Source organism: Micromys minutus (assembly GCF_963924665.1).
Source record: "Micromys minutus genome assembly, chromosome: 15".
In the NCBI taxonomy this organism is placed as follows: Eukaryota; Metazoa; Chordata; class Mammalia; order Rodentia; family Muridae; genus Micromys; species Micromys minutus.
Window position 1 is genome coordinate 4025662 of NC_137984.1, and position 27708 is coordinate 4053369.

The 27708-nt window shown below is 39.4% G+C and overlaps 1 protein-coding gene across 1 annotated transcript in view; it reads right to left on the bottom strand.

The window, feature by feature from the left end:
- MOXD1 (monooxygenase DBH like 1) overlaps positions 1-27708 on the bottom strand; it is a gene marked incomplete at both ends in the record, with an annotated part of 72174 nt that overhangs the window by 26857 nt on the left and 17609 nt on the right. Inside the window, 3 exons of the mRNA XM_080929321.1 lie at positions 20056-20139; positions 20320-20487; positions 25608-25754. Of these exons, the coding sequence (XP_080785447.1) occupies positions 20056-20139; positions 20320-20487; positions 25608-25754 (399 nt within the window). The remainder of the gene's footprint in view (positions 1-20055; positions 20140-20319; positions 20488-25607; positions 25755-27708) is intronic.

Consider the following 27708-nt stretch of genomic DNA (forward strand, 5'->3'; position numbering starts at 1 on the left):
CTTGGCTTCAGCTGTGCACCATAGCTCATCACCCTGCCTTTCAGTTAAACACAGCCTCCTCGGATATCGGCCACTCTTTTAAAGTTCACTTGTCCTAGAGAGAAAACAGATGTGTAGAATACGGTTACAACTCACCAGATCTTTCTCCACTTAGTCTAGATTTGAGTCATTGGTTCGACAAAGATATACTGAGCTCTTGGGATCTGTATGCAGTGCTGAAGACCCAAGATGGCATAACGCAGTGGTCCAGGGACTTAAAGTTAAAACAGAGTCTAGATGCAAACGGTGACTATCATTTGTTCATCTGTTACACACACACACAGGCACACACACACACTCCTTCTGTGGCACTGAGACTTGTGTTCACTATTCCTGCTTTATAAACAAAGATACTGAGGACCCAAGTAGCATTCATACAGCTTCTGAGAACTGAGCCTGATTCACACTCAATTTCATGTCTTCAGTCTCATTCTGAGGACGGCACTGCTTGACAGCCACTCTGACAGCATTGTTTCAAAAGTCATTTTATTCTACGGAGTATTTCTTATTGGCAGAAGAGAGAATACTTTTAATTAGAAAGGCATTATTGTTCTTGTTATTAATTTGGGATCCACTCTTCCTACAACTGAGACATGTAGTCTAGGTTCAGTGAGTAAAGTGCCAGCTTCACATGCTTCAGGTGTGTGAGTGTGTGTGTGTGAGTTTGTGTGTGTGTGTGTGTGTGTGTGTGTGTGTACAACATGCAGGTTAGAGCTGATCTCAGTGGTGTGTGTGTGTGCTTCATGCAGGTAAGAGCCAAGTGCAGTAGTGTGTGTGTGTGTGTGTGTGTGTGTGTGTGTGAAGCATGCAGGTAAGAGCCAAGTGCAGTGGTGTGTGTGTATGTGTGTGTGTGTGTGTGTGTGAGTTTGTGTGTGTGTGTGTGTGTGTGTGTGTGTACAACATGCAGGTTAGAGCTGATCTCAGTGGTGTGTGTGTGTGTATGTGTGTGTGCTTCATGAAGGAAGAGCCAAGTGCAGTGGTGTGTGTGTGTGTGTGTGTGTGTGTGTGTGTGTGTGTGTGTGTGTGTGTGAAGCATGCAGGTAAAAGCCAAGTGCAATAGTGTGTGTGTATGTGTGTAGCATGCAGGTAAGACCCAAGCACAGTGGTGTGTATGTGTGAAGCATGCAGGTATGAGCTGAGCACAGTGGTGTGTGTCTCTAACTCTAGCTCTGGGACTGTGAGGCAATGAAGATCCCAGGTGGCCAGCCTGTCTTCCCTAAACATGAGAAGCCCTATGTTCCATAATTGGCTCTCTGTCTCAAAACATAATGTAGAGAGCAATTTGTTGTTATTCATTTGTTTTGTTACTTTTTGTAGGTTGATGTCAAGGTGCTATATGATTGGACGTTGGAGAGGTAGGCGGGTAAAAGTCTAGGGAAACGGAAGAGGAGGCGAAGACTGGGGAGGAAGAAGATGCAAGCCAACTTATATGTTTCTCTTGGCACATCTCTAGCTTGATAAGGTTGTTATAATTATTTCTAAGGGTCTCTATGGGTCTAATTTATCTTATCTGGATGGGCAGTTTATATCTTTGTCCGCTGGTTGTGAGCTTATTGTATAGAGGGTTTGTGAATTGAGAATTTAACATATAAACCTGTTTGATAAGTTAACGTTTGTGTTGTCATGTTTATACCAAGTTAGAGGTCCTGAAGTGTCATGTGGCCCATGGGTGTTAGCACTAGCTCAGGAAAATTCCCCATTTTAATATTACTGCAACAATTTCCCCCCAAACATGACAGCTCCCTTTAAACAAAACAAATGCAATAGTTTGCTAGAATTTAAATTTCCTTAGGTTGTGGGCCATAAAAATTACATTGAAAAATGGATCTACTTACAAATGAAACATAAAACACATGGGTGATTTATTCTATATTTGGGTATTTTCCCAGGCATATAAAAACCAAACCACATTTAACTGTGTAATTCACTCTCCTTAGGTGCTCAAAGAAAAGGTTTACAATCTGAGAAATGTGGTAGATGTCTTTTCTTGGCAGATGAAGAAGAGATCTGAAGGGCTGGTAAACTGAATTATAATCATGGTTCTAAGAAAGAACTTACCATACTCTCAGCTTTGAACCACTAGTTCCTTTTAGATGTTTATTACGGTCCCAATGCCTAGCAACAAATGAATTAACACACGAGATTTGTCCTTTGCAAGCTCTCATGACCCTCTGTGCCTCTTGCCAAGGCTGCTCTCCCGGCAGCCTTTCCCCTCACCCTGTCCTGTCCAAATACTTACGGCAGAGCTCCTAGCTCTAGTGAACTGATTTCTAAATTCTACAGCAGACCCTTCCATTTCTCCAACGTAGTAGGTTTGGTTATGGAAATGACCCAGTGGAGGAAGTACTTGTCTCCAGAGGATGAAGATCCGAGTCGGAAATTCAGTGCCCAAGAACAAAACCTGAGTGCAGTAGTGCATGTCCGTGATCAGAGCACTGGAAGGAAGGCAGGCAGATTCCCAGGCTTGCTGGCCTGGGGATTTGTGCAAAGTAGTGAGCTGCAGATTCAGTGAGAGACCTTGTCTCAAAATCAGGTGGAGAAACAATGGACATCCCTTGTTGAAGTTTCACTTCTACATTCACATGCTTGTACTTATGAGCTCACACACACATGAGCTCACATACACATGTACTCACATACACATAAACTCACATACACATGAGCTCACATATACAAGTACTCACATACACAAGTACTCACATACACATGTGCTCACACACACATGTGCTCACATACACAAGAGCTCACACACACATGTGCTCACATACACATGTACTCACATACACATAAACTCACATACACATGAGCTCACATATACAAGTACTCACATACACAAGTACTCACATACACATGTGCTCACATACACATGTGCTCACATACACAAGCTCACATACACATGCACTCACATAAACTCACATACACATGTACTCACATATACATGAGCTCACATACACATGTGCTCACATACACATGCACTCACATACACATAAACTCACATACACATGAGCTCACATACACATGCATTCACATACACATAAACTCACATACACATAAACTCACATACACATGAGCTCACATACACAAGAGCTCACATACATATGAGCTCACATACACATGTACTCACATACATATGTACTCACATAGCATGTAATTGCATACACTTGTACTCACATACACATTCCCTAACATACACATGTCCTCACATACACATGTACTCATATACACATGTACTCACATACACTTATACTCACACATGCCCTCACATACACTTGTACTTACATACACATGCACTCACAAACACATGTACTCACATACACTTGTACTAACACATACATGTACACATGAACTCACACAGGTGTATACACATACTCATAATGCATGTATACATGTAATCACACACACGTATACATGTAACTCATACTTACATATACATGTATTCGCATACATATGTGCTTTGTTTCTGCTCAAAAACAAAATGAACAAATGAAAGAATCCAATTCACTTCAGGGACTGGGGAGATGTCTTGGTGGGTAAATATGCTTTTCCTGCAAGCATGAGGGCCAGAATTTGAATCCCACTACCCATGTAAAAAGCCAGACCTGGATGGGTGTGTCCATAACCCCAGTGTAAACAGCAGAGAGCTATAGGGAAGACATCCAATGTCCTGCTTTGCCTTCTGTATCTATGCACAGGGACATACACACACACACACACACACACACACACACACATCTACATGTACCACACACATACATGAACAGTGATGGCAAAGAATGAAGGGAAGGAGAAACACACATAAACATGCTAAAAAAATGTACAGACTTTATGTAATGGCCTACTCTGCACGATCTTTCTGGCCCTTTCACAAGCCTTCAGTCGTTCCCAGTACCATCTTTGTCTCCAAGCCTAAGATCACGCACTTAGAAACTTCTAAAGCCCCAAACTGCTGAAATAGTCAGACCCCTCAACACTTGTGCTTCTGACAGAAAGTATCGAGGTATTCTGAACCTCCCTCAGAACCCTCTGTTTTAGCCACCAGTTGGCAATGACTGACATACCTAGTGCTAAAAGGATGCTGGGAAGATAATCACACAGCGGTGGTGATGGGAGAGACATGTTTAGAAACTAAACTGGTTAGTATATTAACATGAATAACGTCTATAGCCTTGACCAGTGAATCGTGCAATCCAACCATCAATGGGACTATCAATACTTAAGGTTCTGCTTCTAACCTTATGAACTATGAACACAACCCACAAGTCACCTTGAATGCACATCAGTGAAAGATGATTACAGAAGTCGGGCTCATACAAAGCAGAAGATTAAATTAGGAACCAAAAGCTTTTTATATTTTAACCTGCAAAAAAAAAAGTATGGTGATTTGATAAAATGGATTTCAAAGTAACTTTAAAAAGAAGGTAAATTAAGCTCAAGGGGAGGCCCCAAGGGTCTCTATTAGTGAGGTTATAAAGCACTCACAAGAAGGAACCTATCATGACTGCCCTCCAAAAGACCCAACAAGAAGCTGAAGGAGTCAGATGCAGATATTTGCATCCAACTAATCAACAGAAGGGGCTGAGCCCTGTAGTTGAATTAGGGAAAATCTGGAAGAAGCTGAGGAAGAAGTCGACCCTGTAGGAGGACCAGCAGTCTCAATGTAGCCTGGACCCCGGAGATCTCTCAGACACTGGATCAGGCAGCACAGACCAGTTGATATGAGGCTGGGTCTGGGTTCAGTCAGAAAAGATGGACCTAACCCTCATGAAACTGGAGGCCCCAGGGAGTTTAGTTTTGGTGGGTTGGGTGGGGTGGAGACATCCTCTTGGTGACAGAGGTGGGGGGCAGAGAGAAAGAATGGAATGTGGTACAGTCAGTGGATCAGGAGGGAAATAAAATCTGGAGTGTAAAAATAAAAAGAAGGGGCTGGAGAGATGTCTCAGTGGTTAAGAACACTGACTGCTCTTCCAGAGGTCCTGAGTTCAATTCCCCGCAACCACATGGTGGCTCACAACCATCTGTAATGTGCTCCTATATCCTCTTCTGGTGAGTCTGAAGACAGTTACAGTGAACTCACATATACAAAATAAATAAATCTTAAAAAAAGAAAAAATAATAAAAACTTACGTAAAGTATTAATTTTGGTGTGTAATTTTTTATTTGCAAGTCTTTTAATAATAAAAGAAAAGCATAAACAGGAAAACTATTTAAGGAATGAAAATAAAAACAAGTATCATTACATTGAAATAAACAACAGGATCCCAGTCTCCTGTTGGAGATTGAGCACTGTCTTATGGGCAGGGCAGAGGACATTCTCCTCCACCCTCCCAGTGGGGAGGGATCTACAAGCAGCTGTTGGGACTTCTCAAGACCTGCTGCGCAGGGTCTGACAAAAGAATCTCCTACGACTATTAACTCCAGCTGAAGACGTAAATTATTCCATAATGGTAACCTTAGCACTTCAATAAATAGCATTTGAAAATTTGTGATCACATCAGCAAACGGTTGGAAATTTTTAATTGTTACATACATGAAAACATTACTCAGAGAGTTCCTGTTCTCTGTTTATCATTGCAGAGAACTTAGTTCTCTGACCTTGTAAATTTTATGTCTGTAAATCTTACAAACCTAACCTCAGTAGAAGAGAGCTTACACAACTAAGGGTTTGGGGTAGTAATCTCCTAACTGCTTAGAACATAGAAATCTAAAGCAAAGATGGTCAAAGCAATGAATTCCAAGATATAAAGGAATTAGTATACCTCAGAAAACCCAGTCAGCTATAAACAAATATATTGCAACTTTCTATTTTAAAATATCTCGACGCAACCAACAAAATCAAAGTGAACTGCTTTGAATTATTGGGTAATTACATTCAAGTAATTAGAGCTTTTTCAAAGGCTCTAAAATTCTTTAATTATAGATTATTAAAAGATGACCATATACACACAAGATATATATATATTTATATTTATATAAAATCTGAAGATTCTTTTCAAACTTCACATGTTAAAATGGAAATGGAAATAAATAACGGCAATTTGTGACTTAAATTTAAGTTCTAGCTAGTTAACAGGTTGATAAAGAGGTTTTTTTTTTCACTAGACTTCATTTTTTTAACATCTGTGCAATAAAATATTGACAAAATGAGACAGCTAGTCAGATTGTCAGAAAAGAAAAAGGATAAGAAGGTGACTCTGCTTCATCTCTTGGCCTCAAATGCTCACTAAACATTTTCAAGTAAGTTCCAGGATCATTTGTTTTGCCAGTACAGAAACTAAGACTCAAAGAAGATATTAAAGATTAAGGGTGGTCCGAGTATTTGAAAGCTTCTCTGTGAGCTGAAAGACAAGGCCCTTCAACCTCAGCTTCAGTTAACTAAATAAAATTAAATCGTCTCATTCTTGTGATTCACTGTGTTCATATTCCCTACATACACAGCAGTCATGGAGACCAGGCTATTAGACTCTAAATGCCATCCTGTCTCGCCTCCAGCTCTAAGTCTCTGGAGACAACGTCTATCATTTCTGAGCCTTGGTTTGCTCTTCTGGGAAACGACGTGACTATTAAATGAAGCAGTATCTGCGATACATTAAGCAATCTGTAAGCATGTGTGCTATCTAGTGAAACGTGTGACACTTTCAAAGCATTTGCACTTACAAGTGGATATATACACATACTGCTGCCAAGATCATGGCAGTTAAAGGAAAAAGCTGTCTTTGCTCATAGTTGCCGTAGTCTTAGTTGTGATGAGGAACTTGGACTGAGCTTTCCTCCAAAGGGATGAATTTTACCTTGAAGTCATGAGGTCAAAGGTCAACTACTCTGGATATAACGACTGGTTTCATAGTAGAAGTGATTGTAGAAAGAAGATGGGGGGCGACCAAAGGTGTGGCTCAGTGGTTAACATGATCATTGTGAAAGTTAAGTTCAGACCCCCAGAACCCAGGTAAAGGTGGGGTGTGTATGGAGTTTTCATTTTTAACTCCAGTCCAGGAAGGCAGGGTCAGGACTTCCCTGAGGTAAACCAGTTGGAGGTAACTGATGGGTGAGCTCAGAGCTTTGTGTCCTAACTCAAAGAATAAGGAGACAGAGTGAATCATGAAGAACCCCTGACTCATGTGCATCCACACACAGGAAAGCACGCATGTACATGTTTACATAGACCACACAGTTATACACACATATACAGCAAAATTCCACAACGAGTTTAATATTCAAGAGAACCAAGGGTACTTTTTAGGTAGGTGGTTTTAAGGTGCTAACTTTTCCTTTTCATATTTGATACAGAATTTTGCTACAACATAACAGGCTTCCCTTGACGTCATGATCCTCTGGCCTCCACCTCTTGGGTGCTGATGTTATAAATGTGTAGCATCATGCCTGCTTAAAGGAGTCGTATTTCTTCAATGTTGAAAGATAAGCAAATAAATAATCCTGACATCATTTTAGTTTTGTATGTTGCCTTAGTTTGTTTTCTATTGCTGTGAAAAACACTAGGACCAAAAAGCAAGTTGAGAGGAAAAGGGTTTATTCAGCTCACACTTCCACATCCCTGTCCATCACTGAAGGAAGTCAGGACAGGAACTCAAATTGGTCTGGAACCTGAGCCAGGAGCTGATGCAGAGGCCATGAAGGGATGTCACTTACTGGCTTGTTTCCTATGGCTTGCTCAGCCTGCTTTCTTATAGAACCCAGGACCACCAGCACAAAGATGGCTCCACCCACAATGGACTGTGCCCTCCCGGACTGATCACTAGTTGAGAAAATGCCTTACAGCTGGATCTCATGGAGGCATTTCCTCAACTGAGGCTCCTTCCTCTCTAAATACTGTAGCTTGTGTCACATTAACACACAAAACCAACTAATACGTATGTCCTAAAATGGAAAGCTAAATTATATAAACATTTCAAAGAAGCCCACATGGATCACGTACATTTAAACTATTAGGAAAGGTTGAACAACCATGGCCTGGGAACAGATATTATTTGAATATTCCAACAAACTCAAGTTGTAGTCCCTAAGGAAGATCCCTTTATTTCCACAAGAGCTGAAGGACCACCACCAGGATTGGAGAAACAGCCACATCTTCCTTCCAATACTCATGTGCACGCAATTAAGAGAAAGCCTTGATTTCTCTTTTGGGAAGAGTCATGCAATCTGCCAAAGTTTTAACACTAAAGGATGCTGTTAGCCCCATATAATGATATAATTTAAGACAAATCTCTGTGATCTCATGTAGGTTTAAAATTTTGATATTTCACAATAGGAGTCTTGGTGTGGTGGTGGCATTCATTAATTTTATGAAAAAGTGTTTTCCATTACAAGAAGTCAGTGAACATCCACATTTAACTAACATGCATCACTTCACCCATAAAAGACACAGACAGCACCAAATACTATTTATCGCACACACTTGCTCCCTAGACACTCTTTTGTCCTCTGTAATCGTGTGGATAAATGGACGGTGCTGCAGGGTTAAGATACACAGTGGGCAGGATGAGCGTGTACCTAAAGGCACCGTTGTCTAGAGATGCTGTGCTTTCAGGACTTCTTCAAGCTGAGAAGCAATAGATATCATGTGCATGCTAAAAGCTACCCACATGGTCTTGATTTTACTCAACACTTAAAATGCAGTTACAGTGATTTTGTGAGAATTTGGGTTCAGTGATGGAACTGTTTCCTTAATAAAGACATTCTTTTAAAAGTCAGCTTCAGGATTGCTTCTGAAATGCCCTTAAACTGTAAACATTAATGTACAGATATAATGTCAGGGCACCGGTTTTATTAGAACGTGGATCTTTTCCCCTACATCAAGAAAGCATCCTCGAGCTCGGAAGTCATTCTGGTTTTTTAACGGAAGGCAGCTGTGGCTCCAGGAAATATGTGTGTTTTCAGCGTTTCTATTTCTACAAATAGATACACAATGCACCAAGGAATAAATCATGTCAACTGAACTGTTGAATTATAAAGAATTGTTCTTAATAATGCTATGTGCATGGCCATGTCTGCCTAAGTTCAGGTATACTGTATCCCACGGTGCAGCTTCCCACAGAGGCTGGATGAAAGTACTGGACCCCCTGGAGTTGTATTTACATGGCATTGTAAGCCACCATGTGGATTCTAGGTATCAACCCTGGGTCTTTTCTAAGAGTAGCAGGTACACTGAACCATTTCTCTAGTGAACTGAGTTGTTCTTCATGGGCAACAATACCACAAATGACAGTAGATGCTCAGTGTGAGCTCAACCTTCAATATGTGTTGAGCAATTTTATACAATGTAGTATTAATGCTACTGTGAAAAGCATTTTACTGTGTTCTATAAAATAATAGTGCTTTGCTGGGGCAAAGACATGAAGGAACATTTCACTGAAGCAGACATAGGAGAGCGGATGGTCTGCTAAAGCAAGCACGTGAAAGGACATGTAATAAGGATTCTTTGCTAACAACATGCATGTATTGATCTGTCTTATATATGTAGTTGAGCTGCAGTTGTCAGGTCTCAGAGTGAAAAGCACCAAAAAAAAAAAAAAAAAAAAAAAAAACCTCCTGGTGGTAGGCTGCAGTTTCTTGCTGCTTCCGTGGACTGGGGCTGATTGGATTCACTTGCTGAGGTAAGACACATGCTTAGGCAAAACCCATGCTGAGGCAAGGTACATGGGGAACACATGATGTTTGAAGGCTATAAATAAGAGTCTATGGAATGACAGAGAGAGCTTGGCTGGTACTGCGCAATGCTTGTGGGCCTCCTGTCTTTGCTGGTCTTCACTTCCCTGAGAGAGGCAAAGCTGAGAACTTCTCCTGATCTTCCTCCCTGGTCCCTCCCGGTGACTCTTGCTTAGGCTGAGGCCTGGCTGTCTCTGCTAGGGAGTGTGCTTCTGTTGCTAACTCACCTCTACCAAACTGGACCGCTGGTGTATCGGTGAAGTGTTTGCAAGTGGATCAAGCTGCCGCCACCTGCTAACCTGTGAACTGAGCTGCTAATTTCCAGACAACACAGACGGAGAGTTGCTCCAGAGAACCTTTCTAAACAGGTCCGCCACCCCCCCCACACACACACCTTATCCGTTCTTTTCTACTACCTCTGGTAGGTGGTGGGCTACATGGGAGGTTAAAGCAGTTTAAGAATCATCATTAAAAATAAGGTTTGAAATAAGTAAAGTTACAAGAGCCATCTGGGGATTTTAAACCAAGCAGTAGTTCTCAAATAATAGGTTGGCATGTATTTGTAGAACTTTTCCAGAGAATATCAACAACTATCCCTTTACTCAGGAGTTGGCACCATACTTAGAGATTTAACGTAGATCATTTTTAAGCTGTACCCTAAGGATATGAACCGAGCAGAACAATAGTGACTCACCAGAGCAAGACAGATCCATAAAGCTTTTAAATTTGGTGTGATTTTCCCCTTTCTAAAATAGTTGTATTATTAACCTTCTCTTCTGAACATCTGATGAGTAAATAGCTCAGTAATGTTTTGAGAAATGTAAAGTAGAACGCTGTAAAATATATTCGACTCATGAGTTATAAAAACTTAAATTGCTAATATCTCTTTTACTAAAAGTCAGTTTTCATTTCAGGCATGACAAAAGTTTCATTCATAAAAACTATAATAATTTGTTGTTGCATTAATTGTGTCAATTTGTGATGTCATCCTGGTTGTATATTAATATGATTTTTTACACAGGAAATTGCAATATAATCCTCTTTAGGAACACACCAATTTATCTGCATGATTTTTTGTACTTATAAGGTAATTTTGCATTATAACTTAATTTACCAATGAATGAAAAGAAATACTTATAAATGTATGAGTTCATAAATCCTCATTTTTCTGAAGTCCAATATTTCATGAATGAAGAAACATTCTTAAGGATTGTTAATCACACAGAACCACCTCTCAGTTTCTCAGATTTACAGTTTTCCAGTGGTTTGGGTAACGTGAGTTTAATCTCCTAGAGGAAACATGGTATTAGTTTTCAGGTTGCCAGTGGATTGGGGTTGGATCGGAATCTGTGCTCTCAGGGTTTCCTAGGCAGCCAGTTTCTCTAGCTTCCTTCCCAACATGCCTTTTCTTGTCTTATGGCACTACAGGCATTTTGACACACACTTAAGACCAAATGAAAACATCAGTGTTTCATCTCACGGGTCCTTTTATATAGAGCATTGTTGGGATGGGGATAAAATGGTCCATTACCATCACTTTCATTTCCAATGAAGATCTGTTTTTTTAACTCTACCAAACAGCTGCTGGCCTTTCTCCAAGGATCCTTATGATGCGGCACATGCTCAGTAAGGTTAGAGCCCATTGCCTCCTTTCATTTAAATTATTGCTAATTCTTTTCCCTTCACCATCATCTCAGGCTCAGCATTCTGCCCTTTTCTAGAAACATGCATAATCTTTAGCCTGAACATCTGAACTCTGACCTTAAGTAGTTTCTTAAATCATTCATGAGGCTTTATTTGTATCGTCGGCGTCATTGATAAGTGTGTCTATTTTTAGCAGCACATTAAAACTCTGGATTTCTGTGTACTCAGATGCCATGTAAAGTCTGCCAGCTACCAGGATTCTTAACCCAAGGTCTCTGAAGGTTCTGGTGGGGTCCCCTTATGCAGCCCAAGAAGTATGCTCACATTGTATGGGACTCAAAAGCAGCCTTGCCCAATATGGTTCTGAATACTTTCAAAGTTTATTAACGTAGCACAATCCTTGTTGAGTGTTCTTAGTACAACAGAGAGAAGGGAGCATTAGGAAACATTGGGGGGCAGTGCAAATGTCCTTTCCCTTGGCATTGGAAATAATATCGGGGTATTTAAATACATTCAAGCTCACCACATAGTGCACATGCAGTTCTTTATAGACCACATGTCTCAGTGAAACCGTCAGAACAAAAACAAACTTCGCCTGTGCTCTCAGGAGTCTCCTGAAAAGTCTCAAGGCTGAATCTGAGCTCTGTGACATCTCCACATGGATTTTTATTTTCATTTTACCACAAATGTCTTTGGAGGTGGGGGAGTCAGAAGGCTTGAGTTAGGAAGACTATACAGACAGATCTATCAGTCTTTCTCAGAGGAGCTATGCTCAAATCTTGGTTCTGCTTCCAACGCATCGTATGGGGTTGAATAAGTTATTCTAACCTTGCCTGACTCCAGAAACTTGTGGAAGGTCACTTTTATCCAGAGAAACTATGAAGTCCTGAACAGATAATATATCTAAGTAGGAAAAATTAACAGAAGATTTACCTACATTCTTTCCTGTGTCACTAACAAAAATCATTCATACCTATCTCAGCATATCTACTAATCTGACGGTAGCACCCACACCGGGAATTTAATATAAATATTTTCTCATTCTGTCACTAGAAGTGATGATTAAGTCACTTGGCAATTTTCCTGCCATTGCCTCCCATTATATGTGCTAACGCTTTACTGTGTTTCCATCCGGCTGCTGCATGGTTGACATCCAGCTGCTGCATGATTGACATCCAGCTGCTGCATGGTTGAAATAATAAACTAGATCGGAGGGGGAGTAGGATTGGGTGGTGGGGGAGAAGGAAAATAAATATCCAGAGTCTGCTGAAAAATGTACTATTTAAAGTTATCAAGTGCAAGACTAATGGGAGCTCTAAGAATGCCCAAGAATGTCCCAGGGGAGAACCACCAGCTGGTCATTGTCCCTACTTAGACAAGAGCAGGGGGGAACGTAGCTTACATTTCATTTGGTTTAGAGTAATAGAAGCAAGCAATGAAATTCAACTCCTAAGGAATCTTCCCTTCAAATAAGAGTGACTTACTGCCTGCCATGGCCTCTGTGAAGCCTTTAAGAAAATCCTATATGGCAAGTCTATATGAGAAAATTCTAGAACTTTTAGTCATCATCTCTAATCCCCTTCGAGGGAAAAAAACAAGCAATTATGAGCCTGTTATGCAACAGGTGTTTTTGCTTGTGTACACTTAATCTTCACTGAGAACTACTTTTCCTACTTTACGACTGACGAGGCAAGCTTTGAGAGTTTTCTTTGCCCAAGGGGCACTTAGCTAATGAGAAACAATCAGAATATCCCATTGTACTCAGTTCCAGCCTATTTCAGTAAAACCTTGCCCCTGTCTTATCCTACAATTTAAAGCATGAAAACCATGGTAAATTGGTAACATGGCTTAGTTCGTGTTAAGCTAATACATGCTAACATGTAAACACTCATTTGGTAATGACAGCTAACAATTTAAGGAAGTACTTTTATTAGCCCTGTTTACAAATGGTAGCCTAAGACTTAAGTGAAGAACTCCCTTGGGATCAACATCTATTGGCTGAGGAGCCAAGATCTGAATCATGATGGCTGACATCATAGACTATGCTTGAGCCACTTCACAATAGAGCAAACATGTGTGATTTCATTAGTTAAATGTGAATTCTTCATATGTTCACAATTTTATTTAAAAGTAATAGTCATTGAATAATTATAGTAACAAGCTCGGTCAATTGTGGGTGTAAGGATTAAACCAAACAGCTTATAGCCCAGGCATAATAAAGTCTCCTGCTCATCCTTTTAAAAATGGAGTCTGTTAACGTACTGAGCTATTACAATTGTGTCTAGACTTCCCCCACTTCTCTTGGTGGCATACCCTAGAGATGACAGAGATACACGAAAATCTATGCTAATGGAGTCCCTGTGAAATAGATCTTTTAACCTCTGGAAAAGAGGCACATTTCTCTCTGGACCTGCTGTAGGCCTGTGAGATACCAGAGAATGGGGATCTCAGACTACAGGACATGTGATCTCCAACACAGACTTTAGTCTTAGTTTTCAGCAAGTCACAGACATTTAGAGTCAGAAAGAGCCCACTGAGATCATGGGGTGAAATCTCTTCATCTAACTGGGCAAAAGTTTGAGGAACAGGCAAGGTTAAGTGCTTTTTCTAGGGTCAGCAAGCTAATTATCAGGGCAATAAACCATGTTCCTGAATAGACATGCTTTCCAAGTGAACTCAATCCCTTGCAGTCTATGTGACTATGAAGAACACCCAAGTAGTGAGACAAACCCCTGATATATCTGACATAGATGTAGCCCAGGAGGATACAGTGCAAAGTCTTCAATACTGAGCATCCTGCCCGTATCAGCAATCTTTAAAATCTGCTTCTTTAAGTCACATCATTACCAGTAAGGCTGACGGTTCTACTAACATCTCTCCACCTAAAATTTTAAGTTTAGCCACCGTAAAACCCCCTGTCTTTTCGTCTTTGTGTTTGTATGAGTGTGTGTGTGTGTGTGTGTGTGTGTGTGTGTGCATTAAGCATGTGTATATTTGTGTGTGTATAAAATCAGATTCCTTAAATATAAAGGATATAATTACTTGCCACTGATCCTCTTTGTAGCACAAATTGCCAAAATGTCAATTGTTGAAACTTTTATACTTACAGCATGAAATTTTACTGGAATAGTGAGTGTGGCAAAGTTTTTAGAAGAAGTGGAAGGAACACGGTTTTCCATGAGGCTTATTGTAAAAATGCATTTGTCTCAACTTGTTAAACAGATCCATCTACAGATCCAAAGATCTGCCTCCAGGGAATATGGTAAGAGAGCCAGGGATGAAAGGGAGACAGCGGTGAGCAAAAGCCATCCCCATGGTGAGAGCAGATCTGGGAAAGCACACCCAACCACTGAGTCAGAGTCAACAGCAAACATCTTGTTCCCGCATGATAACATGAAACAGAAGGTGAGCACATGACAAAGGCTGATGACAGCGTGGGCACACATCCCAAGGACAAGAACAAAAAGCATTTCCATGATGAAGAAAGGCAACATCAATGAACACACCACTTCAGGGGCTAGGGAGGGAGAAGGGAACAGGAGTGAGATACACCGGGAGAGAAAAGCTAATTCTGATCCTCAGAGACACAAGTAGTTTTATATCAGCCATGTTAAATTCCCATGATTAAGAAAATCGACTACAACCAGTTTACACTCTTTTAAAATAGTAACCTATTGGCACATTTGACGTTTTGTAGCATGCTTTAATGATGTTCTTCATCCAACGATACCCTTTCATCTTGAGAAATGACTGAACACAATACGGCACCTGGTCAGCCAGATCTATTCAATATATGATATGATGACAGAGACGTTTACTCTATGCGTATGGAATCCAATTTCTAGTAACGATTTTATGACTGTGCAGCACTCAAGTTTAAGGACCCTTCATGCCTATTTAACAGCAGTTATGCCTGGGTTCCCCTTGGAAGCATCCTCAACAATCTGCCATTGAGATTTAGTAGAAATAAAGTCTGATCTCCTGGAAATGCACACATTTCTTCAGGGATGCACATAAGGCATAGCATTTCCCTTCCAGTGCGCATTGAAGAGGACAGTGATTTATTTTACTTCAATGTCTCTCTTGTGCGTTCACTAAAGCATGCATTTTTCAAGTCGATCTCCCCAAGTGATGTGACTGATAACAGAGAGGTTCTCTGTTGTGTGGTGTATGTGCTCACATAGAGGTCATATGGAGGTCAACATTGGCAGTCTTCCTCAATGGCTCTCCACTTTATTGCTCTTAGACAAGATTTAACAGTGAACCTGAAGTTCAAATATAACTAGACTGGACCCTCCTGTTTTGGTCTCCCCAGAATTGAAGCTACAGGCAATTTACATGGAGGTTGGGGGTCAAACTCATTTACTCATGCATACTCAGCAAGTATGTTACTGACTGAGTTGTCTCCCCAACCTCAGAATGTAGCTTTTATTTAAATTCCTGAACATCTAGAAAGGCTGATGGGAAACCCCTTGGCAACCCAGTCAACTAGCAAGATGAACAATATGTAAAAAAACCACTTCTATATGTTGTAAATAATCTACCAGCTTATTAAATGTGTCAGTTTGGGCATGGTACTAAATATTAAGCCCCTTTAACTCATAAGTCATAGTAATACCTATGTTAAAAGTTAGTTAACTAAGTTAAGTAAAACCTATTCCTCCAAATTCTAGGAGGGGAAATTAGCAGATAAAGGAAAACAGTTTATAATTAGTTAAAGCCATCCTAACTGAGACTCAGCTCTGAATGAACTTTTGGCACAGTGCTCTGCTCTTTTCCAGGTGTTCAGAAAATGTAGTTTTAGAGAGAAGTCATTCCATGAGAATCAATTGAAACAAACTTTCCAACAGCAGTGTCAGGTTGTCAAAGAGTTTCTGAGTCTGCTGTGCTGAGAAAAACAAAATTCAAAAACAAAAAATAAACAGACAAACAAAACCCACTCAAACCACTCAAATGCTAGTCTAGCTCTTAGTCTAAGACACTCCCGAGGAAGGTATTATTTCTGTAGAATAGCTAACAGCTCTCCCTTAAATAAGATGCGCAAATCACTTAAAAGGATTCAAATAGATTTAACTAATATCATTAACTTTAGTTATTCCAATTAAATAAAGTCATGATTGGGTCATTGATAAGTTTTACCTGTTTAGTTTTGTTATTATTCACAGCCATAAAATACATAACCATAACATTTATGCCACAAATAAGAACCCTCTTTGAATTACAGTAAAATTTTAACCTTACAAAAATTAATCTATAATCGATATTTTTGAAACTCACTGAAAATCACATACTTGATTGTAGATAGTCCTGAAGCTGTTTGTAATTTGGTGCTAATTCCACTTCCCCAAGAAGGGCTGCCTAGTCACATACTCACGAAGGTGACTTTATCTGAACCTTCCCATTTTAATTAGTAAAATAAAGGCAAGAGCTGGTGATTGGGAAGGGTAAGGGAGGTGGAGAGAGAGGGTCAGAGGTCAGAGGAGAGAGGAGGATGAGGAGAAAGTTCCAAGATGGAGGTTGAGAAGGATGAGTTGGATCCAGGTGGGCTTTATTTGCGTTAAGTAGCTATGAATATTTAAGAATTCCATAGGTCTAATATCTCATACAGAAGGGCTGTTTGTATCTTTGTCTATTTGATGTAATTTTATTGTGTAGAGGGTTTGTGGATTGAAAATTGAATATATAAACCTGTATGAAAAGCTATCGGGCCTTAGAGTTGTGTTTGTGTTGGGATTGGGGTAAAGAAACACCCCAGGACAAAGGCAGTAGGGCAGGCGAAGTAAACTGCCAGGGAAGGGAATCATGCAGAGGAAGTGAGAGCATGGAGGCAGCTCAGACGGAGTGACAGAGTCGGTGCAGCAGCTCCGTACTAGAAGCAGTGCCCGAAGCGTGAGACCGTGGGGGCTGATAAAGAGAGAAGTTAATCTATTTTTTTAAATATTTACTGAAACACTTGATGATCCAAGAAACAACCTTCCATAAAAGAGAAGGACTACCTTTTAAATATGTGTTGGGTTATTTGTTGCATGTCTGTTAGACGCACTGCAGAAGTGTGCAGAAATGTGAGGTAACTTGTGGGAGCTTGCTATCTCTTTTCACCCCCCTGTTTCAGGCTGTAAAGCTTCCCAGCCAATGCTGAAATGTCAATGCCAATGTCCTGAAAGGACATCTCCCCAGTCTGGTGGAGCCCTTTCCACACAGTGTTAACACATTGTTGGGCATGCAGCTGGGGACAATGAGAAACACCTGACCCATGGCTTTTTAAAACATGAGTCATTCCATATGGGAAGGACACATATTGCTCATCAAATAATAGAGAGCATCTCTTCTAGGACAAAGAGACTGGAAAAAATATTTCCAAGAAATTTCTAGGTCTATAAAATCTACTTCATCACTTTACTAGACTCTTACTTTACCATTCACTAAAAATAAAACATCTTTTGAAAGATGGAGTCTAAACAACGTGTCCAGTGCAAAGTGTTTAACCCTGTTTCTGTAGGCTTTGTGTAGCATGAACTGGGGGTTGTGCAGCTGCAAAAGCATCTCCTTTGGGAGGACCTAATTGAGGACTGCCTGAGAGAGCAAGGATTGCTGGTGCAGGTAATGCCAGCCAACCAGAAACTGCTGTTTAGAATAGATGCTTTCTTGGGACCAATGGGGCATGTATGGAGGGTATTAAAGGAGCTTGCATCAATGTTCAGATGAGCTTGCTGTAGCCTTTCTCATCTGCTCCCTGAGTCTGTGTTCTTGACTCTGTACCAACTCACCCCTAACCCCCAAGAGCAGGTTGGAGCCAGTAGAAAGCTACCCAGGGTACAAGGAACAGATTTGGTTCTTAGTATGCTGTCTTACTTGGAGGATGATATTTCATAATATTAGGTAAACTTTACTTTGGGGGCTGAGAGATGAGAGCAGAAATCTATCCTGTGGGAAATATTTTAAACTAAACAATTCAGTTTTAAAGCGTTAATCACCAAAACTCTCCTCATTCACAAAATTTGACAGGAACCATTTTCTACTTGGTGACCCTCCTCCAAATCCTGTCTTCCTCAAAGTAAAGCTTTCTTGGGTTTCGATACAACAGCAGATCCTGCAAAAAGTCTTTCATGCATGAATTCTTCCCGCTACACATGGAGTAAAGACATGAACAGGTGCCAAAATACCTATCCAAGGGCCCGTGTCTGTTTGTTGAAGTGATATGCTTGTGACAAAAGAAGCTCAGAACTCTTGGTGAGGTGCCAAACAAGGAAATCCGTACTGACTTCCCACAGACAGACACGATCATCTTTGTCTCATGAAGCTCCAGCTTTTGCATAAGTAATGATAAGAATAAAGCATGTCAGTGGAACAAGTTATGAATTTTACCACCTACCAAGATTTAAAATGAATAAAGACCCTATTTAGTGAAAAGGATGTTTTCATTTCGGAACCTGGTTTTATTCCTGTTTCTTAAGCCAGAAGCTTGTAAAATTACTGCAAATGACACATAGTTGTTTATGAATATTCTGTTTTCTGGGAAAGACTTTACTGACATAATTAAAGAACTTTGACCCTGCATTAAGTACATAAATTTGCATCCACTTTCTACTTACATAAAGTTAAAAAAAAAAAAAGCTTTTTCTAGAGGCAAGCAATGCATTCATAGTCATATGGTTGCTATGACACCTGTTGGCAAAATATGTGCTGTAAATGTTTGGGGCCATCTAATAACTCATACAGTCTTTGTACCCTACACAGCTGTGGCGCATCCCAGAAACAGACAGATCTGAGCACCTGGATGAATACATCTGAAATCAACAGGTTCCCGTCACTCTAAGATATGAGTGTTTCCACCTCGGGTTAAATGCTGTGAGCCTGGAAGAGAGACTGTTATGACTGAGATGTTTACTGCAGAGGGAACTGTGGCTACAGCTGTCTTCAGAGTCCTTACCTGAGAGAACAGTGGGAATGGAAGGACGAACCACTGACTCCGATGCACAAGTCATCTAAGAGCCAGAGTCGAACCATTTGTTCCTCTCTCACATCCACACCATTTCATTACTCACTCAGGCTCCCTAAAGGCTCAAGTTATTCAGTTGGCAATATTTAATTCTGTCTTATTCTACAAGAACCGTGAGGTTTTGGAGAACATGCAGCATAATGTTCCGTCTCTTTGAAACTGCCAATAATGATCAGGGCCAGAGGAGCGTTCATTCCTTAATTAGATGTCAGAGTCTGGGGAGACGCAATCCCAACGAACAGAAAAGAATTGTATGTCATAGGCAATTTGATCTCATCCATTTTGAGTTTGTAAAATTTTTCATTTTCAACAATTTGGTACAAATTCACTGATTATCTTTTTTCCCCATCTTCAAAAAAAAAAACGCAACAGAATTTTTTTATGACAAGATCTCTTCTTTTCAGTGAACCAGATATTCTCAAACAGTATAAGTGATAAATCCTACATTGGATGCATTAATATACTATTTAAAATACACTATTTAAAATAGCAATTCCTGATATAGAACTATTATCTACTTACATTAGATGTGTAAAGTTATGAAATACGATTAAGCTTTCACTCTCTAAAGACAGATGTAAATCAGGTTAAACAGTCTCTATTCTCTTAATAACATTTATATACTTAGAAATCAATTTCTATTTTCATTTTTTAAAAAACATTTTTTTCTCCATTTATACCAATGAAGTTAGACCCACATGACAGTCACATACCTTTATCACATGATGCTTTTCTTGAAATGTAGGGATCTTAAACATTTGGCACCAGTACGTTGTGCCTTTGCTTGGAATGGGGACCTGTCTTAAGAAAAAGGGGAAGAAAATAAAAAGTCACATTTAGGTGATATGACAATAAATTGAATAATATAAACAAACATCTCCTATAAACTTTCGGTTAACCCATCTTTTTGTTTAAAAACAAAAAAGGAAAAGAAAAGGATAGAGACAGAGAGAGACAGAAAGAAAAAAGGAACTTACGTCTTGATTTACCAGATCAAAATATGGTGAGACTGTAGACAACACACTGGCTTTCTCAGGATTCAGTAACCGTAGACTCTTTGTGCCTCTATTTGAGTCATGGTACTTGGGACCAGATTCTCCAGGGTCTTCATGGTGGTAGGCCCAGATAACTCTCACTGTGCTATCCTGTTCATCAGACATGGACATGTTACGTCTCATAACAGCACTTTCCTTACCTCTAACTTATATTCAAAGAACACTCCTTAAAGCAGCACATATGAGTGAAGAAACGAGAATAAAGGTATTTAGATTTTCCAGGGCGTTAATTCTTCACCACCCTCCCAAAACCCCTAAAATTGACAAAGTACTAGTAAAACTGAACAAAATAAGGAATAGGAATACTCAAATTAATAAAATTGGAGATTAAAATGGAGAAAGTTATCAAAACACAATCCAGAAACTTATTTTAAAAATCCCTTGAAGACTAATATTCAAAAAACTGGAAGATTTTGAAATAATGATAAATTTCTAAAAATATATGTGTTGTGTAGCAATTTCCACTAGAATAAAACCTTCCATCTTTGAGGCACATTATATAAAGAACAGGGTGTTCTAAGTGTGGTGAAACATTTTATACTGAAAGTAATTTCCTTAAACTGCAGAAGTAAACAACTCAACAACCTCAGGAAGTTCTTGAAACTGACCAGATACTCTAGGCTCCTCATTCTCAAATGTATATAAGCTCTAAGAACTTCTAAAAGGCACACTCAGACAAGAACCTCTGAGAATACTTTCTAATCAGCTGAGCCACTTCAAAGGCTTAGACAAGCTGAGCTGTCTAGAAGAGGTTAAAACTCCATCTACCCAGATATCTGAAAGAAGCAGAGACCAGCTGAACTGATTAAAAGAAAGAGTACAACCTGCTGAGATGCCTACAACTTGTCCAGTGTACTCCAAGTAAGCTGTGACACATGCTGAGGTGAGCCTTTACTAATTTAGCTTCCTATGTATTTCAGTTGCTGTAAGTATCCTCTGATTCCTCTGATCCATATTTCTGTTAATAATCCCAATAAAACACATTGGTTCACTAAGTTTGACTTTGGTATTATCTTTAATTCATTGTTAGTTGTCAAGTGAGTAGATGCTTGTTTGTGTCTAATCATGAATAATGCTGCACAACAACATGGCCAACCCAAATTAAACTAAGAGGATATAAATTATTTAAACATACACATAATAACCAACAAGATTTAAACAGTAGTGTGACAACAAGAAGCTTGTGACTATATGGATTCATTGCCAAATTCTACCAAACCATTTTCCATATTGAATATATAGGCAAAAGTTTCATGAAAATTCTATTAAACCAAACTCAAAAACACATTACAAAGACCATACTCCATGCTTGGGTTTACTTATTCCCAGGTTGTCATGGCTATTCCCGGTTGTGAACTAGTCTATATCTGAAATGAACTACAACCCAGAAATGGAGGGCACATCTGTGATCCAGATCTTGATGCTGGAATACACAGGTTTCAGACCTGGATCTCGAGGCTTGGTGGCCATGAAAAGTTTAGGTCCAGGCGAGGTAGCCTTTAATCCCAAGAGACTGAGGCAAGCAGATCTCTGAGTTCAAGGTCAGCCTGGGACAAAGCAAATTCCAGATCCAAGTGTGGTCTTTAATTTGGACCACCTTTAATCTAGGTCACACCTCTTGCTGGAGGCATACATGAGGACATTGGAAGAAGAACTCTTATTTGTCTCTTTGCACCTACTTACCAGCACATCTGCTGGAACCTACTTCTTCAGCATTCCAGCTTATACAGAAGATGAACTAAAACACCTTGTGGGACTGAAGAACTACTAGATTCTGAGACTTCCCATTCTCAGCTGCCCATTATTAGGTTAGCTGGACTGCAGACTGTAAATCATTCCAATATTCCATAATTTCTGTGACTCCACAGAACCCCGATTAATACACAAGTTGTGAGGTTGGTGCAATATACCCAAGCCAGTAAAAATCATACAGCCCATAAACATAAGAAGAGAAATCATGTAAGGGGTACATCAGGTCAGAATAGGCCTTCCATCAAGTTCATGACAGAAGCTCTGAAGATGCCAGGAATAAAAAGAACATATCTCAAACAAATAAAGGCCATATAAGACAAAACTGTAGCCAGCACAAAGCATAAAGGGAAACTGAGAACATTCTCTAAAGTCAAGAATGAGATAAGTGTGCCCACTTGACCTTTATTTGCTATAGCATTGAAGCCTTAGTTAGAGTACTGAGACAGAAATAACATTATAAGAGTAAGAGATAAATAAACAAAATTATTGGTATTTGCTGATGACATATTCTTATATTTGAAAGACACTAAAGTTTCCAACAGCCTTATACCTGATAAATATAAAGGACAAAGTAGCAGAATATAAAACTCACATACACAATTATCATTAGCTTTTCTATATGTGAAGAATAAATTTGTTGAGTATGAAATTAGGTGAAAACGTCATTTGCAATGGTTTTAAACAAAAAAAAAAAAAAAAAAAAAAAAAAAAAAAAAAAAAAAACTTTGAAATAAAACTAAGCCAGGAGGTGAAAGACCTCTACAGTCAAAACGAAGTTGAGAAAATGATTGGAAGATGCAAAGGCCTTCCGCCCTCATGGGTCGGCAAAATTAATATTAAGCAGACATGTAGATCAATACATTGGAGCACTTAGGAATAAATTCACAAAGCTATTGATACCTGCTTTTCAACAGTGTCCTCAAAACACACACTGCAGAAGAGAAAACATCCTTAACAAATAGATAAGGGAAGCTGGACTTCCATATGAAGAAAAAAATTAATAGTTCATCCAGATCAGAAAATTGATCCAGAATGGATCAAATATTAGCCAGACGTAAGACCAGAAACTTTTTAATGGCTACAGGAAAACACAAGTAAAACATTTCACAATCTATGTTTAGGCAAGGACTGTTGCTAAATAGAACTGGAAATAATTCCAAAATTGAAAAATAGGATGACAGAAAATCAGACAGTACCTGCACATTGAAAGAAACAATTGTCAGGGTAAAGTCTTACCCAGCAACTCATCAGAAAGGGAAATAGTGTCTTTTGGACATAAAGAACTATAAAAATTAATTATCAAATCTCAAAGTCAGCCAAAAATCAAATCAGCTATTGGCAGAATAGTCTATTCTCAGAATAAATACAAATGACCAACAAATACTTGAAATAGAAGTTTCAAATCCTTTGCCATTAGAGAATTTCAAATTAAACTTTGAGATCTTTGGGAGCGTCCTTGGTGCCACTTTGATTAAGAAATCAATTACATGTGATCCAGTCCTGACAATGGAGGTTTTACTTAGTAGCATAAGATTTTCATAGTAGTAGATTTCCATATGGCTGCCAATGGCCCCTAATGCTAATTGTCCCTTCCCATATCCCTTCCTCTACCCCTCTCTTCTTTCCCTTCTAGTCTTGAGATTCCATTTCTCAGGCAGAACAGCCATCACCAAGAAAACCAATGACAATTCCGGTGATGGTGTGATAAAATCCAGCCCTTAATTCACGGCTGACGGGAGTGCAGGCATGTGCAGCCACCTTGAGATTGGCATGGAATTTGCTCAAAGAGTGGAAAAACATAATCATATAACCCAGCTGTTCCATTCTTGGGCATCCTCCAAAGGACTCTAATATCCTGCTACAGAGGCATTTACCTATAGATGCTCACTTCTAGTCTATTCAAAATAGCTAGGAGAGGAAATCAGCTTAGGTTTCCACAACTGATGAATGGATGATGGAAATGTTGCACGTACATACAGTAGAACATTTCATAGCTGTTTACAAAAGGAAATTGTGGTATTTTCAGGAAAACTGATGCAACTGAAAAATCTCCATGCTAAACAAAACAAGCCAGACTCAGAAACCATCTGTATGTTTTCTATAGTAAGTAGAACCAGAGTTTAAATTATGTGTATGTGTGCCTTTGTACACATGAAACTAGACTGGGTATCATGAGACAGCTGTACACGATCTTCAAGACAAGGGAAAGACAGATAACAAAGCAGAAAAAAATCTATCAAGAGAAAGAAAGGACGAAGACAGAAAAAAGAGGGTGGGGGCATAGGGATGGCAGTGGGGAAGGGGATCAAACAGCAAAGTATAAATAACATGCTTGTATGGAAATGCTACAAATAAATCTACTACTTTTGTATGCTAAATTAAAAATACTTTTAACATAAAAGGTACTTTTAAAAATTTCCCTAAGACTGTATCATAGATTTACAGAACATACAAATACAGAAGAAGGCAGTTCTGGGTCCGGTCTTGTTTACTTTCTGTCTCAAATCTATGTTCAGCATATGAATCCCGGGAATTTCCAAGAGGAAGCAAGTAAAACTGGCTTGGAGTGAACAGAAGAGAGAAACCGCCCAGGGGGTTGTGGGATGGAAAGGGAAGAGTTTGCAGGAGGCTGGGAAAATGAGTCCTTCCGCAGATAAAATGTTTGCCAGCTCCTTAAAACAAAAACTCTGAGAATAAATAATAAAGAGAAAACTACTTGTTCTCTTTGCTCTACTGTGTGATGACTGTAGTAGTTTCCCAACTGAATGATAATTGTGCTGTGTTACAGGAAAGCGATCCAGCCAGTCCCCGAGCATTCTTCCTCCTTGGCTCCTTACATCGAAGGGAAATCAGAATTCAGATTTGTTATATTATTTTTTGAAGCTTTTGTGAATTAAATTAAAAAAATTATCATTCTATCAAAATGAAATGGCACAAGCAACTGGTGGAAAGTGCCACAGGAGTGTGTCTCCTCTAGATATTTATTTTGCATATTCATGAAGATAATTTTGTATCAAATCTGAAAATAAGAAATCTCATATAGCATGCCAATAGGTGATTATAATCAACTGACTATTCAGCTGGATTTTAGAAATATACAAAGCCAAATCAGTTACAAATAGATGAATTGCTCTCTCACATTCAGCATCACAGTTATCCTTTGAGTAATAGTTCTTCAACCTTTATTATCTATTTTAAAATTTTATAGGGAAAAAGCTAAGGCATGCTTTTATTTCTTTTAAACCAAGAGCCTTAAAAGAGATTTTTGAAAATGTTAAATTTGCATATAAATTCACTGAATGAAACTTATGGTTTTAAAATTGTGGGTGTTCGTCAAGTGTGTAGAGGGTTCAAAAAAATCCTGAGGATTGTGTGACGTTGGTGACACTGTTTTTCAATAGCTCTTCCCACATGCAAACGCACACTGCTGGTGAAGTCGTCACTGTCACATGCCTTACCGTGAGACTCTGGTCATTGACATCACATGTGTGCAAGTCTCTGCTCAACTCAATCACCGTGTGTGTGCTGTTCTCCAGGGCGTAATCTAAGCGGTAATCCTGCTGGGCATCTTTTTCCAACTCTTTGTCTGCATTTGTGAAATAGTCCTGTGGAAAACAGGAAAAAAAAAAAAACCCAAAATCAAGATATTTAATATACATATTCTTAAGTATGAAAATAATTTAAGAGAGTTTAAAGGACCTTTCAAAGTACATTCTTGGTTTGTTTATGATAGTACCCTTTATGTAAACCCACACTATGAATCCTGGGACTTCCTAAGGGCTTATTACACATTGAGAGTTGGTTATCTAGGGAACCAGGCTATATTTAGACAACTGGCCTTCTGGGAACCAGCAGTAGAGATGTATGCTACCACAAAGCATTGCCAATAAATGCCTATTTGAGGTCACTCCGTGGATTTCTCCTGGTGTACAATTGAAAAAGGAGAGACAGGCACCATGTGATGGCTTATGCCCACCAGAGTCAGCAGCAAAGCCAGAACCCACCCCACGATCAGCCCTGTCTGCTCCCCTACCTCCTATAACATGCCATCATTAGAAACTCCAGCCCTGACCGGAGTCACTGGGAATCTCAAAACAGACTTGGAGAACACATGCTTATTACAATGAAATACAAGATACACAAAAAAAAAATCTTACTGAATTATGAGGTGAATTATGGCAACTGAAAAAAACATCTAATTTTGTGGATCATTTCTGGGATGCACACAGGAACAGTGAAGGAAGCCTGGGCTTGAAGCCAAGTGACCCGACTTTGACCCCCAGCTGCCCTGGTGAATGGCTCTGCAGAGTATAGAAAGTCAAAATTCTGAGATCTTTGGAGGACAGCAAAGTGGAGATAGCATGTATTTTTCTTGTAGATTTTGAAATAGTATATAGCTTACCATACTAAAAAGGATCAAAATAAAGGTGTTCATTTTTATTGCTTAAAAAAATAGTTTTCTGTAGAGTTTAATTATAATTCCAATGTATTTTATTTTTGAAAAGAATCATGTTGTGTTAGAATAAACATATCGTAACATAACTTTGATGACTATAACTGACATTGAATTATATCTGAAGAATTGATTGCTGTGCTAGACTCAGAAAACACAACACAAGAAAAGCCTTTGGCCACATCTGAGAAAGACACGTGAGCAGCTTTTGGCAGGTTTATTCTGAGTACACTCCCCATAGCTACCAAATGTGTAGACATTGACATCCAAGGTCTAGATATACAAGGACTTTGTAAGTGCACGAATGCGTCAGATAACTGACTATAAACTAGCCTTTATTTACGTCGCATTCCAGTAGTGTAACCTGTACATATATGAGCTACTCCAGGTCTGCTGCAGCGTGCTCCAAGTACAACAAATTGACATGGAACCAGTGAAGCAAGGTGTGTAGATCATCCAGCTGGAAATGCTAACCGCACAATCAGATGCTGTCAGCCAGAGCTCAGTGTGTGTCCTTCTCTGTGGTGTCCACTGCTGAACTTCGATGGATCCATTTATTTTCGTTATTTTTCCTGCCTGTTGAAATTCATTACATTCATTTTGACATAGAATATCCCCTATATAGGCTAAACATGAGGGCTGACTATTCATTCTGAGAACTAAGGTTGAAAACAATTTAAACAACATATTCTGTGATGATGCCTGCATGTCTATTCATTTCAATCGCATAGATTTGAGCCCTACAGTGACACCCCAATACTGTGGAAAGAAGAGACTGGGATCAGCTGTGCCTTTACACTTGGCTCATGTTTTGTTATGTTCTTTATAGAATTCACTTTGCAAACAAAATCAATACAACACACACCATAATCAGTTCAAAGAGTAGAACAATTATCCTGATCTCACAAATGTTTTCCAAACCTATAGTTGTAGAAAATGTCCATCTTGCTTGCCAAGTTTTCATTCATCTCTTTCCCGCTCACCAAAAACTAACTCCTATCATGTACTTTTCTCTTGCTTCTCAGAGAGATCATCTATAAAATAGGCTGCTCCCTTGGCTACCACTGTAGACCCCTCATTCTGTCACAGATAATCAGTAAGAACTA